The 16850-nt window shown below is 36.5% G+C and overlaps 1 protein-coding gene across 15 annotated transcripts in view; it reads right to left on the bottom strand.

Annotated features, from left to right (window-relative positions):
- The window catches only part of ATM (ATM serine/threonine kinase), a 138900-nt gene that overhangs the window by 97126 nt on the left and 24924 nt on the right, over positions 1-16850 (bottom strand). For 14 of the 15 annotated variants that reach the window (XM_021101936.1, XM_021101931.1, NM_001123080.1 and 11 more), the window contains 10 exon segments: positions 16107-16298; positions 15213-15308; positions 13951-14176; positions 11680-11805; positions 10560-10685; positions 9543-9632; positions 5577-5748; positions 4303-4502; positions 1072-1154; positions 819-974 (listed from right to left, as the gene is read on the bottom strand). In XM_021101936.1, the coding sequence (XP_020957595.1) occupies positions 819-974; positions 1072-1154; positions 4303-4502; positions 5577-5748; positions 9543-9632; positions 10560-10685; positions 11680-11805; positions 13951-14176; positions 15213-15308; positions 16107-16298 (1467 nt within the window). 15 annotated transcript variants of the gene reach the window in all.

Here is a 16850-nt window from a genome sequence, read left to right as displayed (position 1 = left end):
TCAACCCACTGAGCGAGACCAGGGATCGAACCTGCATCCTCACTGATACTAGTTAGATTCATTTCTGCTGCACCACAACAGGAACTCCAAAAGGAAAAAAATTCTTTCGTTGTGTTGTTATACCAAAAATTTCAAAGGTACATTCTATACTGATCCAAAAGTCCTTATCCATTAAATGGTATGAGGGCTCTAAATTACACAGATGTGCTCCCCTATAGGTATCTTGGTATTTATCTCACACTACAACCTATATGCATTAAATAATCAGATAATGACAAGGCCAATCTGTCCACTTTAAGAACATGAACCACTCAGCTCATTTAGATTCACTGCACATTGCTTCTTTATTCACCATACACATCAAACTATTAAGTGATTAAAAATTCTGCAAGGAGGAGTTCCCACCGTGGCTCAGTGGTTAACAAATCCAACTAGGAACTGTGAGGTTGCAGGTTCGATCCTTGGCCTTGCTCAGTGGGTTGAGGATCCGGTGTTGCCATGAGGTGTGGTATAGATCGCAGACAAGGCTTGGATTCCATGTTGCTGTGGCTCTGGCGTAGGCTGGCTGCTGCAGCTCCAATTAAACCCCTAGCCTGGGAACCTCCACATGCCACAGGTGTTGCCCCAGAACAGACAAAAAAAATTCGCAGGGAAATACACTAAACTCACTTTAGGGAGCCAAGACTTAAGCAAAAAACAATGTAGTTCTCAAGTTCTCAAGATTTAGGAGAAATCACTTATGTAGAAATACAAAGTTCCCATTTGTATCCAGAGTGGCCAAAGAAAAATAAGAACTCTACAACATATTCTGTACCCACCAAAATGCTCCAATCACTGTTAGAAACTGCCCCTGAGCATCCCTTGTGCTCTCGGCATCCACATTTTCCCGACATAGGTTTGGCACTATATGAAGCACATGGTTTAAAATGGTTTTACAAACATCTTGGTCACGACGATATAAAGAACATACACTGCTGTGGTGGAAAAAGTTTAACTTTATCAGTATAACAGAACACAACAGTTTAGTTTATAAATTTTGAATGAATATTACAGATGATTTTAATGTCTTACGATAGTGGTTTTAGAAGTTCAACAACATCCTCCATTGGCAGGGGATATTCTTCACCAGGAAGCTCCTTTAAAAGTACTAGATACTAAGATAGTTGGGGGGGAAAATCAGTATTTTTTTCCCAAATATCATTTATTTAAATAAGTATATATAGTAACCATAAATTCATATATAAATACATATATGTAGACACAAACACAAAAGAGCAGTGAATTTTTAAGAGGCAATATAGTTAAAGACCAAAAAAAAAAACCCAACAACAAAAAAACATTGAATATGAAGTCAGACAGAGCTGGATTCAAATCCAAGCACCACAACTTTTATTTGCGTGGTTAAAAAATTTGCCTTGTCATCTAGTTTTTGTACTCTTACCTGTAAAATGAGGATAGAGCATTACCTGGCCAGATTACTGTAAGATGTAAAGGAAATGACTATAAAGGTCTAGCATTTGGTGCAGGAATTCAAGAAGTGATAGTTGTTACCAACGTTGGGGTCAAAAGCCTGAGCAAGAGTCTAAAACTGTATTATGGCACCACCCTCCAAAAACAATGCTTGGGGATAATGTCAACAGTTAAAAACCACTCTATTAATGAATTTTGGAAAGCAGAGATTATTATAAGCAGAGAAGAATCCAAATGCCCTGACTTATTTTCCTATAAGGCAATATTGTAAGGTTCTCTATGGATATAAAGGGCTACTCGGCAACTACCAGTTGTAATGGTAGTTATAACTAGGAAGCCAATTTCTGGAGTTCCCATCGTGGCTCAGCTGAAATGAATCTGACTAGCATCCATGAGGACGCAGGTTTGATCCCTGGCCTCGCTCAGTGGGTTAAGGATACAGCGTTGCCATGAGCTGTGGTGTAGGCCGCAGATGTGGCTTGGATCTGACGTTGCTGTAGCTGTAGTGTAGGCCAGCAGCTACAGCTCCGATTGGACCCCTAGCCTGGGAACCGCCATATGCTGCAGATGTGGCCCTAAAAAACAAAACAAAACCAGGAAGCCAATTTCTGAGAGCTAGTAAATAATTTTCTAGCAGTACTAAGGAATCAGAAGACATTTTTCCTATCATTCATTCATATGGAGAAAAATGTTTCTTACTTCTTCAAAGCATATAGCCCTCCCCACTGGTCAGGGCTAGAGACCTGACTAGAATGGTTATCAAGGTAGAAACCAGGGGATCAGACAGGGCTCAACTAAGTATATTTACCAAGGCCTGGGGGTTGACCAACATGTTCACCACAGCTAGAACATGACCAGGAATTCCACCAGGGCCTCAACCTGCACGTTTCCAAGAGGTTCTGATTAAGGCATCACCTGGCATCTCTTGAAGTGCTGGGGAAATCACATGACATGTTTGCCCATTTGCTAGGACCAGTAACATGTCCACATAGCATACTGGTGGGGACAGCTCACTTCTCAAGTTCACCAGCACTGGGGCTAAGGGTTAGGAGATAAGTTACATGTGATAATATTGAGTGAACAAGTAAATGCATTGAGGTCAAGTGGGAAGCCACATTTCTTACTGTGGGAAAAGGGAGCTACAAATATGGACAGAGAAAAGAACAAATAAATCCTATGACACTGGATTGGAATTGTAGGTATCTATCAGTAGATGCACAGACTGACGAACGAAGGGAAAAAGATTACTTTTAAGTCTAAATATAATTATCACAAGCAAATATGAGACAAATCCTAAGTGTTAGATTCTGGAGTTCCCATCGTGGCTCAGTGGTTAACGAACCCAACTAGTCTTCATGAGGACACACGTTTGATCCCTGGCACCACTCAGCGGGTTAAGGATCCAGTGTTGCCATGAGCTATGGTGTAGGTCACAGACACGGCTTGGATCTTGCATTGCTGTGGCTGTGGTATAGGCCAGCAGCTACAGCGCCGATTCAACCCCTGGCCTGGGAACCTCCATATGCCACAGGTGCAGCCCTAAAAAGACAAAAGACGGAAAAAAAAAAAAAAAAAAAAGAAAGAAAAAAAAGTAGGATTCTATACAGCAAGTGACTAGACTATTCAAAACTATGAAAGATAAGCAAAGACTAAGGAACCATTTGTTCCAGAATGAGAGAAACTAAACAAGCCTGGCAATGAACTGCAATGACACAATTTTAATTTCCTGATGATTATCATTATTTTTCAGGACATACACAGTGAAATAAAGGGGTACCATGTCTACAACTTAATCTTAAAATGGTCCAGAAAATGTGGTGCAACAGGTTAAGGATCTGGTGTTGTCACTGCAGCAGCCTGTGTCACTGCTGTGGTACAGGTTCAATCCCTGGCCCAAAACTTCTGTATGCACGGAGGCATCCAAATAAATAAATAAAATAAAGAACACTTCAGGTTAAAAGAAGAATAATTTTTAAAAATGGCTCAGAAAAACGGTGTGTGTGCATGTGTGTGTATGAGTATATAGAGTATGCAGAGAGAATGGTTAAGTCAAGTGTAAAATGTTAACTACAAAAGCTTGTGAAGGCAAAAATGGGAGTCCTGTGGTATTTAACTTTACAGTCACCTTCAAATTACATAAAAAAACTGAAAGCATATAAACCAAGGTCAAGGCCAGATTCAGACTTCAACTACAAGGTTACATGAATATTATTTTTACATTCAGAGTCTGTGGCTCTTGGCCTCGTTTAAAATAATTTATTATAATTACACTCAAAGAGAGTAAATCTATCCAAAGTCTCTCCAAGTATCCACTTAAACATTTTTCACTGCACATTAAAATAAAAAGTGTCAAAAAGACAAAAAAAATAAATAAATAAAATAAAATAAGGAGTTCCCGTCGTGGCGCAGTGGTTAACGAATCCGACTAGGAACCATGAGGTTGCGGGTTCGGTCCCTGCCCTTGCTCAGTGGGTTAACGATCCGGCGTGGCCGTGAGCTGTGGTGTAGGTTGCAGACGCGGCTCGGATCCTGCGCTGCTGTGGCTCTGGCGTAGGCTGGTGGCTACAGCTCCGATTCGACCCCTAGCCTGGGAACCTCCATATGCCGCGGGAGCGGCTCAAGAAATAGCAACAACAACAACAACAAAAGACCAAAAAGACAAAAAAAAAATAAATAAATAAAATAAAAAGTGTTTTATAACTAGTCTCAGATTCATTTCTCAATAAAGCAATTTCAGGTTTTCCAACTATGGGATTCTTATATGTCAGTCCATTACCTTTAGCTAGCAACATTAGATGCAAACGAATCACTTCTTCATTTCCCCAAACTCACCATGTGCAGGTGAAGAGATTTGGTAGGGTCTAACCTGTCAGAATCAATTAACATCAACAATTTCCTCCGAATATCAGCTGCTCTAAACGACATTGTATTGGACTGAGCGATGGTTATACACATACACAAAAACCTGAGCATGTCTAAAACAAGTAGATCTTGCTTTGAGAGGTGTTCCTCAGCTAAAGGATTCATGGCACCTAAAAATAAAAGGCACTTATTAAGTCTAAGAGAAGTACACAACATCACTTATATTGTACACTAACACAAATATCTTCCCCTTGAACAAAAAGAGATGAAAATATATAAATAGCAAAATGCTGAAACTGAAAGCTTCAAAATTCTTCAAGCTTCTTCTAGCACACTAGCCAAGATTCAAAATTCTTCAAAAATGTTTACCCTAGAATTCTATCATCAAGAAATAATGTCTGAAAAAAAATCTATACAAATATTCCCTGCAACACTGTTAGAAAGAAATCTAAATTTCTGACAAAAAAAAAGTCTAGTAAATTATGGTATGTATGTTAACTGGGATATTATGGATCCATTAAAAAGTATGATTATCAATAGCACAAGTACCTCAAAGGAAAAAAAAAATTTTTTTTTTAGTCTTTTTGTCTTTTAGGGCCATACCCGAGGCATATGGAGGTTCCCAGGCTAGGAGGGTCCAATCAGAGCTGCAACTGCTGGCCTACACCAGAGCTACAACACCACCAGATCCGAGCCGTGTCTGCCACCTATACCACAGCTCACAGCAACGCTGGATCCTTAGCCCACTGAGCAAGGAGAGGGATCAAACCCGCAACCTCATGGTTGCAACTATGGGACTGCATAGTTCCCATCATGGGAATCAGATTCATTCCACTGCGCCATGATGGGAACTCCCTGGTTTTAGTTGTTTAGTAATTATTTTAAATTTCCCCATTAAAAATAAAATAGAAAACGAACACACTCAATTAAAAATCAGAGAAGTCTGGAAGATTCCTTGTGGCACAGCAAGGTTAAGGATCTGGTGTTGCCACAGCTGTGACAAAGGCTGCAACTGTGGTATGGGTTTGATCCCTGATCCAGAAACTTACACATGTCATAGATGCAGCCAAAAAAAAAAAAAAAAAAAAATCAGAGACTTCCAAAGTGTATTAGAAGGGAACAATCCTAATAAACTATACAAAAAGGAACTAATTTGAATATAAAATTAGTATCTATAAGGCATTAATGCCAAATAAAGACAAAGAAGTTAAAAAAAAAATCCCATGCAGTACAAATATACTTACCCATAGTAATTTGGCTCTCTCCAGATTCGTTTGCATCAATAACACTACTAGCAGGGTTATCATTAAATAGACTCATGGATGACTGATCATTCATCTCCATCAGATTTTTATCAGTATCATCTTCCATTGATTCTACTTCTCTACAGTCAAATGGCTTTTTGATAATGAATGCCTTCAAATAAGAGAAAGAAATTCCTTTCAATTTGGATCCTTTCAAAAGAATACTGCCATTAAAAGTGACCTACTCAAACAATTCATGTATGAATCTTGCGGTATCATTTCTACTAAATGTCTAGTAACATGGACTTTCCATTTTGGCATGGCAGAAACGAATCTGATTAGTATCCATGAGGACATGGGTTCCATCCCTGGCCTCCCTCAGTGGTTCAGCGATCCTGTGTTGCCGTGAGCTGCAGTGTAGGTTGCAGATACAGCTCAGATCCTGCTGTGGCTGTGGTGTAAGCCGGCAGCTGTAGCTCCAATTCGGCCCTCAGCCTGGGAACTTTCATATGCTTCGGGTACAGTCCTAAAAAGCAAAAAAATAAAAAATAAATTTCTAGCAACAGGAAAATGGATATACAAACTGTAATGTCTATATAACAGAATAATACACGATCTTTACAAGTAATTTCTTATATTAAGTTTTAGGAAGTTGCCATCTGGTGCAGCAGGTTAAGGATCTGGTGTTGTGGCAGCTGAGGTGTAGGCTGCAAGTGCAACACAGGTTTGATCCCTGGCCCAGGAACTCCCACTTGCCATGGGTAAAGAAAGGAAGGAAGGGAGGGAGGGAGGAAAGGAGGAAGAAGAAGTTTTATACTACCCAAAACTGATAAGGGTATAGGTAAAATTTATAAATTGGTATGACTATTTTGGAGAACAATAACAATATCCATCCAAAGGTAAAATTCACATTCCTTTTGAACAAACAAGTCCATTTCCAGAATATACTGTACATCCTTCATATGCACAAATAAAAACAGACAAAAATGTAAGAAATTTACTCAGGAACTCTATAATAAAAAAGTTTAAATTTTAATTAATGTCATTATATGCAGATGACATGATATTCTATACAGAAAACCCCGAAGACGCCACACAAAAACTACTAGAACTGATAAAGGAATTCAACAAGGTAGCAGGATACAAGATTAACATAGAGAAATTTGGTGCATTTCTTTACACTAACAATGAAATAATAGAAAAGGAAAGTAAAAAAGCAATCTCTTTTAAAATTGCATCAAAGAAAGTAAAATACTTAGGAATAAACCTGACCAAGGATGTGAAAGAACTATATTCTAAGAACTATAAAATACTGGATAAGGAAAACTAAAAATGATTCAAAGAAATGGAAAGATATTCCATGCTCTTGGAAAGAATTAATACTGTTAAAATGGCCATACTATCCAAAGTAACCTATGGATTTAACGTGGCCCCTATCAAATTCTCCATGACATTTTTCATTTTTCACAGAATTAGAACAAATAATCCTTATATCAAACCATAAAAGACGCAGAATTATGCCAAAGGCATAACCTCCCAGACTTCAGACAATACTACAAAGCTTCAAGAAGGGCATAGTATTGGCACAAAAACAGACACATAAATCAGTGGACCAGAACAGACAGCCCAGAAATAAATTCATATACCTATGGTCAATTAATCTCAACAAAGGAGGCATGAATATATAATGGGGAAAACAATGTCTTTTCAGCAAGTGGCACTGGCAAAACTAGACAGCTGCATGCACAAAATAAACAAAACAGCTCTGACATAAATTGTACCAATGTGTTCTTAGGTCACTATCCCAAGGCAATAGAAATAAAAGCAAACACAGATAAATGGGACCTAATCAAACATAAGCTTTTGCACAGAAAAGGAAACCATAAGCAAAATGAAAAGGCCATCTATGGACTGGAAAAAAATACTTGCAGCACCATTTACAATACCAAGACAGGGAATGGAACCCAAATGTACATCTACAATAAAAAAGGTGGGATACATATAAACAATGGAATATTACTCAGCCATAAAAAGAATGAAACAATGCCATGTGCAGCAACATGGATGGACCTAGAGGTTAAATACTAAGTGAAGTAAGTCAGAAAAAGACAAATACCGTACAATATCACTTACATGCAGAATCTAAAATATGACACAAAAGGGAGTTCCCATTGTGGCTCAGCAGGTTATGAACCCGACTAGTATCCAGTGGATGCAGGTTCCATCCCTTTCCTCACTTAGTGGGCTAAGGATCTGGAGTTGCCATGAGCTATGGTGTAGGCTGCAAATGCAGCTTGGATTCTGTGTTGCTATGGCTGTGGTGTAGACAGCAGGCTGCAGCTCTAATTTGACTCCTAGCCCGAGAACTCCTATATGCTGCAGGTATGGCCCTAAAAAGCAAAAAAGAAAAAAAAAGACACAAATGAACAATCTATCGAACAGAAACAGACTCACAGACATAGACAATAAACTTATGGTTACCAAAAGGGAAAGGGGGTGGGGAAAGGATATATCAGGACTTTGGGATTAGTAGATACATAGATACATATATATACATGTATATAAACACTATATATAAAATAGATTTCCAAAAAGTGACCTATTGTATGCCACAGAGAATTACATTCAATATCCTGTAACAAACCATAATGGAAAGAATATGAAGAACATTATATATATATATATATATATAAAACATTATATATATATATATATATATAAAACATTGAATCACTTTTCACCAGAAACTAACACTATTTTATTGAAATAAACTTCAATTAAAAAAATAAAATAGGAAGTTCTCATTGTGGCTCAGCAGTAACAAGCCCAACTAATATCCATAAGGATAAGGGTTTGATCCCTGTCTTACTCAGTAGGTTAAGGATCAGGCTTGCCGTGGGCTGTAGTGTAGGTTGCAGACGCAGCTCGGATCCCTTGTTGCTGTGGCTGTGGTGTAGACTGGCAGACACAGCTCCAATTCAACCCCTAGACTGGGAAATTCCATATGCCGAAAGTGCAGCCCTAAAAAGCAAAATATAAACAACAAAACAAATAAAATGTTATTTAAGATCAGTTGGGTTAAAAAAAAAATATATATATATATAATTCCCAAATAAAATGAAATACCATGTTATTGCCAAAAAAAAGTAAAGTATAGCCCTATGTAGTGACATGGAAAAATGACCAAGATTTATCCTTGTTAAGTGAAAACAATCAGGTTACAGAATATTTTTTTCACTCATTAAATATTTGAATATCTACTATGTGTACCAGGTACTGTTCCAGACAAAAAAAAAAAAAAAAAAAAAAAAATGTGTAACATAAGCTCATTTGTATGGAAGAAGAAAACTTAAATATCATGATAAAAGTATGTTGCTTGTCTGGCAAGGTTTTTTGTTTTTGTTTTTTCTTTTCTTTTTTGGCCATACTTGCGACATCTGGAAGTCCTTGAACCAGGGATGGACGCCATGCCACAGCAGCAACCTGAGCCACTGCAGTGACAACGGCGGATCCTTAGCCCATGGAGCCACAAGAGAACTACAGGGCAAGGATTTGTTTTTATTTTTAAGGATATAAAATTATTTTCAATTTTGGTACAAGTCATACAGAAAAAGGTAAGTTCAGATGATTAATTCACAATCACTCAGTCACCACCCTAGGTAATGATATTAAGAAGCAATCAAATAGGAGCTCTCTTCTGGCTCACTGCAGGAAGGACGGGTTGCTGCTGAAGTATGGGTTTGAGCCCTAGCCTGGGAACTTCCATATGCCATGGTTACCATAAAAAAAAAAAAGGCAATCAAATACATTTCACCCCTGGAAAACCAAATAACTATTTAATTTCCACAATTTTAAAACATAAGCTGCCATATACTATGAGATATATCCCTATTTAAGAGATTTCAAAGTTATAAAAAATATCTTAGAGTCAATGAAATATGATAGTAAAATAGGAAGCATACTTACTAAACTTCTACAAACATCTGCAATGTCATGCATTAACTTTGATGTTAACAATCGTAAGAAAAAGCCAGATGCAATCTTATTTGGACTGCGCTGCATTTAGACAAACAAAACACCAAGCAAAGAAACAAAAACAAACAATTATACTTTAAAGATAATAATTTCTATATCATAAATGAAACATAGAATTTCTTTTACACTGGAAATTCTCTATCAGAATAAGCATGGATGAAGAGTTTACTTTTAGGAACAAGATAAAAATTGCTTCAGAAATACTAACTCATGTTAAAGTGATAATAACTGTAGCACGTTATCTTTCACTGGGCATAAACAACTTTAAAGTAAAATACCAGCTATTGCCCCTGAACATAAGCAAGCAATAACCATAGCTTGGAGTTTATTCTTTCATTCTCTCCTTCACCACTTATACCAGAATACAAAAAAAAAAAAAACATTATAAAACCAAAAATACATGCTGATAATATTCATAAATAGCCCTATATTTAACATTAGATTTTAAAAGTGTTTCCAGTTATTATTAATACTCTGGCATGGCTCAGCTATCCCTCAGGCCTGCTCCAAATCAAAACAAAGATTACACACAGTAGCATTCTTTCTACCAAATGTTATGTAAGACTATCTGGGCAAAACAAAGTTATGACTGTGCTGGAACTGTTTATCTTTGCAGTGCTCACTAGCCCTGGTATAGTGCATCACACACCTACAGTCATCAAGTTTTTATAAATGAATGAAAATATGCTGGCAATAAAAGAGTCACCAATTAGTTGTCTATTAAAGGGGTGAGATAATCTCAGAAAACTTCCTGAGGTTAGTTTCATGAAATTAGTTTCATGAGAAACTCAAATTACCAGGTGCTTTATTCTTCTGGATACTATTTCAATTTACCAATTTAATTTTACATCAGTGTATAAACTTATGACTAAACACAAAAAACAGTAACACTAACCAGTTACCAACCTCCCAGATAGGCTAGTTTTTCAAGTAGGAAGAACATCTTACCTTAGCACATTTATATAAGCAATTTGTACACAGATGCATCATATTTCTCAATGAAATGATTCTAGATTCCTCATTTGTCTTACTTTTAAACAAAGTGATACTTTCTCCTGCACACTGCATTAGAGACTATTAAGAAAAAAAAAGAAAAAATAAATTTCAGTTGAAATTACAGCGTAGTGGTTATAGCTTAGCTTTTTCTTGGTTTTACATAAGAGCTAAGTGTTTTAAGAAGTTACACTTGGTTATATAATTGAAAATTATGAGCTCCCTTCGTGGCTTAATGGTTAATAAACCCAACTAGGACCCATGAGGATGTGGGTTCAATCCCTGGCCTCACTCGGTAGGTTAAGGATCTGGCATTGCCGTGCGCTGTGGTGTAGGTCACAGACATGGCTTGGATCCTGAGTTGCTGTGGCTGTGGCGTAGGATGGCAGCTACAGCTCCAAATCAACTCCTGGCCTGGGAACTTCCATATGCTACAGGTGTGGCTCTAAAAAGCAAAAAATAAATTAATGAACTAATTAATTGAATTTAAATTAAAATAAATTTTAAAAATAAATTTAAAAAATGAAAATTATGAACAACTTTTTAAAAACAACAAACCTTGGAGTTCTCTTATGGCGCAGCAGGTTAATGGTCTGGTGTTATCACTGCAGTGGCTTGCGTCACCACTGTGTGGTGTGGGTTCAATCCCTGGCCTGGGAACTTCAACATGCAGCAGGTGAGGCCAAAAAACAACAACAAATCTTATACCCTGTTATCCTTATAAGTCACACAACTGACAGTACGGAACCCAGAGGTAAAAATGAATTTCATGCTTACAGCCTGCCTGATTAACACTTTTAGTTAAGAATTCTTTAGGATAACCGATCCAGGAAAAACTTTTAAAAGTACATATAAAAATCAGTATTTTTGTTAATGAGATTAAATTTTAATGTGATATTAAAATCTTCAAATCTTAAGGAAGGAGACATAGCATCATTTCTTCCCAGACTGCATAAACAAAAGAGAAGGAGTTAACCTACATATAGTTTTGTTTTCCAAACAAATAACACCAATTTTCCAAGAAATATATTTCAATTAAATTAATCTAAAATGCTACTGACATAAATTTTCCTACCTTGGCTTTCTGGAATAATTCTGATGTATACGCTTCTTCTTCGGCTATTACACCCACATAACAATAGCAGCCAAGGACACCCACCAAAAGACTTGAACACCGGACAAGCGTTTCTGAATCTGAAGTCTTAAAGTAAAACCCAAGTAAAAAGTTTTTACATAATTAATAAATAATTTTGAGTATGATCATCTTTTGTAAGAGCAAATTTTATGTGCATATTATGAAACAAAAGTTCAGCTAACTGAATTACTACTGGCATAATTCTGGTCATCTCTAAAAACACATAAGGGATCCCTGTAGAGTTGTAATAACGAGGATTCTCAGGAAAAACAGCAGAAGTATCTCCTAATGGCCAAGTAATGTATCTCTTCTTAAAATGGCTCAGTGTACTACACATACCAGCCCTTACATATCTGAAGAAATAAATTAACAAAAAAAAAGTGAGGCAAATAAACATCTAGAGCTCTTAGAACATGAGTAGAAATCAGATTCATATAAACAGACATTAAATGACATTCTCGAATTCTAACAGGAAAGAACCTTGATTCATTCAACTTCTTAGATGTCACAGACTAGCATGAAGTATTTCTCCAACTAGATACTGCTTAGCCCATCTTATAGAACTATGAAAAAACTGTTTAAATGTTACAGAGAAAAACAAGATTTTCAGATTTTTCTGTCCCTACCCTGTATGAAAAGGCATTTTAGGGGGAAACACAGATCACATTACTTTGTAATGAAAGTGGTTACAACTATAATCCAGAAGAATGTCAGTAATTAAGGGCAAGACAAATCAAACAGGCACACTGTCCCTTCTCTGGTTTTTTTGTTTTGTTTTTGGCTGCATCCGAAGCGCGAGGAAGTTCCTGGGTCAGGGATCGAACCTGTACCACAGCTGCAACCCAAGCCACAGCAGTGACAAAGCCAGATCCTTAACCCACTGAGCCACCAGGGAGTTCCCTTTTTCTGGTTCTTTGGATCATTATTTGTGGCAACTGAATCCACTCCTTTGAGTAGCTTGTAGGTTTTTTTTATTCAACAAATATTCCATCATTTACAACGTAATGAGGCATTGCACAAAATACAAAGATTAATAAAAATTATATATGCCCTTTAATAAGCTTACAGCATAGTTAAAGAGGTATTAGTGTATATGGTAAAAGAACATGCTAAGGGTCATTTAAAAAGAAATATTAAGTACTATGAACATTAAAAGATAAATTATTATTGCTGAGATCATCTAAGAAAGACATTAGCAAGGATTTTGACATATGGATCAACTGAACACATAGAAATGGGTAGAAAGACAAAAGAGTTTTGGCAAGAGAATAGCACACATGAAGAGAATTTGTGGTTTTAAGAGAACAAAGGAAATGATATGAGACATTACCAGATGACCTCTAAAATATGGGTGACTGCTAGTTTATTTATTAATGACTTCTCCCTCTTCAAGTGCAACCAAAATCTATTACATCAGTTTAAATTATGTCTCTTTCTGTTATTGTAACATCTCCCTCCTCTGTATTAAGGTTCTTTTTCAACAAATTATCACTATGCTTAAAACCATTATTACTACCAATTAATCTACCCAAAGAATTCTACTTCTTTAATGTCTACCAGAATTCTTGGTCAAAGCAAATAGTCAAATCATTATTCTTAAGTTTTCTTTTTTTTCATGCTCTTTTCTCCATGTATAGCCATGTGTTATTACCTTGCTTTTTTTTTTTTAATTTTCTTTTTTTGGGCTTTCCACAGCATATGGAGTCCCAGCGCCAAGTATTAGACCTGAGCCCACAGTCTCAACCTAAGCCACAGATGTGGCAACAATGGCTCTTTAACCCGCTGTGCCAGACTGGGGATCAAACCAGCATCCCAACACTCCCAAGACACCACCAGTCCATTGCACCACAGCAGGAACTCCTACTTTGCTTTTAAAACTAAGCTTCCTGAAGTTCCCATCATGGCTCAACAGAAAAAAATCTGACTAGCATCCATGAGGACACAGGTTCAATTCCTGGTCTTGTTCAGTGGGTTAAGGATCTGGCACTGCCATGAGCTGTGGGTTAGGTTGAAGGTGTGGCTTGGATCTCGCATTGCTATTGCTCCAATTCAACCCCTAGCCTGGGAACCTCTATACATCGAGGGTGCAGCCCTTAAAAAAATATTAAGCTTCCCACAATCCTTAATGCCTTTCCTGCCTCTATTTCTCCTTCCTAACAGTCTGTCAAATTGGAATAAAACTTAGGCTTTAATTCTTTTTGAAAATCTCACCTCGGGTAAGTAGTTATTTAGAAGCTGTTCTGACAATCCCAGAAGATAGCGATCCAATGATTCCTTAAGGTTTTGGTGGAAAGAAAAGCCTACACTGGATTGGTGCTTTTCTATAGTACATTCTTGCACAACAGTTAGAAAATCCATCTTGTCAAAAGTTGTCTGAAGAAACAGTTCTTCAACTTCTAACAATGAAGGTTCTTCCGTATCTTTTTGGTGTTGCTCACTTCAAAAAGTAAGATTTTTGATTTATAAAATCAAATTACTGAATATTTGATTTTCATATAGTAGCAGTTTATTACAAATGAAATCAGCTTATTATAAATGAAATCATTAACTTAGTATCTACATTAAAGACTGCTTATAGGAGTGTCCATCGTGGCTCAGTGGTAACGAACCTAACTAGTATCCATAAGGGCATGGGTTCAACCCCTGGCCTCGTTCAGTGGGTTAAGGATCCAGTGTAGGTCACAGATGCAACTCAGATCCCATGTTGCTGTGGCTGTGGTGTAGGCCAGCAGCTACAGCTCCAATTCAACCCCTAGCCTGGGAACTTCCATATGCCATGGGTGTGGCCCTAAAAAGCCAAAAAAAAAAAGACTGCTTATATAATTAATGAATTATTCTTTTAAATATTTCTTTTAGATTTTGAAAACTACTTGTATCAAATTTCATTATTTTGCAGCAAATTGTAATAACAGATGGACCAAAAAAATATAAGTTGCAGTCTCAAAGGCAAATTCAAAGTATTAAAAAAATTAATACCAGATATAAACAGTAATAACATCTGAAAATATTTCCCATTTTTCACCTTTGATTTCTCCAAAATGTAATTTTTTTTCATCTTATGCCTTCCTGAGGGAGATTAGAAATTTTCATGCCAGTGAGTCATTTTCAGTGACAGCAACAAGCCTCTGGACTCCATCAACTAAAATGAGGTTTTTTAGAGTCCTTATTTTCCTTATCCTCAATTATCATTACTTTTTAAAGCTAAAAGTCAGATTTTACTTGACATATAAAAATGAGTCACATCATTTCATATGATTTTTATGTTCTTTATATTTTATTATAACCATAAATAAGAGAATATAAATTTTAATCATTGAACTAAGCATTTCCCCAGCTAACAGTTATGATTTTTTAAACTGACAATTTAGTTCATAATTTTTAAGATGTAGCTACTAAACTGCTAAAATTATATTATCATCTTTGTAATTAAAGCTATATCTTAAAATAATACAGAACTCTATTAGATAACATACCATTCTGGCACACTTTGGAAAAAATTCATTGCAGCTTTACAGTTTTTCATAATGAGACTCACAAGAATTTTCTCCAGGGCAAGATGAGGAAAATTACTACAAAGGAAAATAAAAATCTTTACTTAGAAGACAAAAAGCCATTTAAAGCATTCTTTAAATTTAAATGTCCATGTTTAGCTATAACTATTGGCCTCTAAAATTTGGATTCAAAATTAAAACTGTTTTCATCTGTACTGAATTTCTTAACATCTAAAAATAATTTAATAATAAATTTAATCATTTGTTAACTATTATTGTGACAATTCTAGAAGCAAGATCATATCCAATTTTTAAAGATCATAATCAATTAAGAGGTAAACAATTTTGAAATTAAAGTCAAAGTACTAAGACGCAGAGGTTTGTCCTCCAACCACTCAGCTCCAGTCACTGACTGTGGAAAGGTTAAGGTGACAAGCTTCTCGCCATCCTAGTGCTTAAATCCCATTTGGTCTGTATTATTTCTTCCCCTCCTTAATTTAAAATATTTCATAAAAGATACTCTCATTATGAATAGGATACACCTGAGTTGGATGTATGTTCAGATGGACCTACTTATAGAAGACCACAGAGAAACACTTAAGTGCTCAAAGAATTATAATCAAATTCTTCATGCAAATCCCCTTACTCTCAATGACTAGGCAAAGAGAGAAAAAGAAAGTAAAAGAACTTGGACAAAGATCGGCACAAAGACACAGAACATTGTAAAAGCAAAGGGACTGTTTACTATCTGGGGTTAGTTCTTGGAAATTCTGCTTGATCACTATAAAACAGAGCTGTCTAGTATCAAATAAGAAATGGAGAACACCTTACAAAACAAACCAAAAAACCAGCAGCATGCTACTGAACTCAAATTACCTGTGAAGAATTGGAGGCAGCTCTATTCTGTCTTCAAAGTCATCCTCTAACTGACAGAATAAAAGCCATTTCATTATTGATTCCTTTAAAGAAAATTTTCTGTTTCCATCACATATATTCTCCATTCCCGTTTCAACTGTTTCTGGAACTACACAGGTCTTCAATGCCAAAGTCAAACAGCACACTGTAGGACTACAACAAAACAAGGGACGATTGTTACTAAAATAAGTTCTTTGCATAGAAAACTAACTTATGGTTACCAAAGGCAAAGGAGTAGAAGAGGGTTAAATGAGGAGTTTGGATTAGCAGATACAAACTACTATGCATAAAACAGACAAACAACAAGGTCCTACTGTATAGCACATGGAACTGTATTCAACATCCTATAATAAACCCTAATGGAAAATATGAAAAACAACATATACATATATACAGATACATATATGTAGGTGTGTGTGTGTGTGTGTATATATATATATATATATATATATATATATGAAACTGAGTAACTCTGTTGTATACCAGAAAGTATCACAACATTGTGAATCAACTATATTTCAATAAATATTTTTTTGTCTTTTTAGAGCCCACCAACAGCATACAGAAGTTCCCAGGCTAGGGGTCAAATCAGAGCTGTAGCCGCCAGCCTACACCACAGTCATACCAATGCAGGATCCAAGCTGAATATGCAACCTACACCACAGCTCATGGTAACGCTGGATCCCTAACCCACTGGGCAAGGCC

Source organism: Sus scrofa, chromosome 9, assembly GCF_000003025.6.
Source record: "Sus scrofa isolate TJ Tabasco breed Duroc chromosome 9, Sscrofa11.1, whole genome shotgun sequence".
NCBI classification, from domain to species: Eukaryota; Metazoa; Chordata; class Mammalia; order Artiodactyla; family Suidae; genus Sus; species Sus scrofa.
This window is presented reverse-complemented; position numbering and strand designations above follow the sequence as displayed.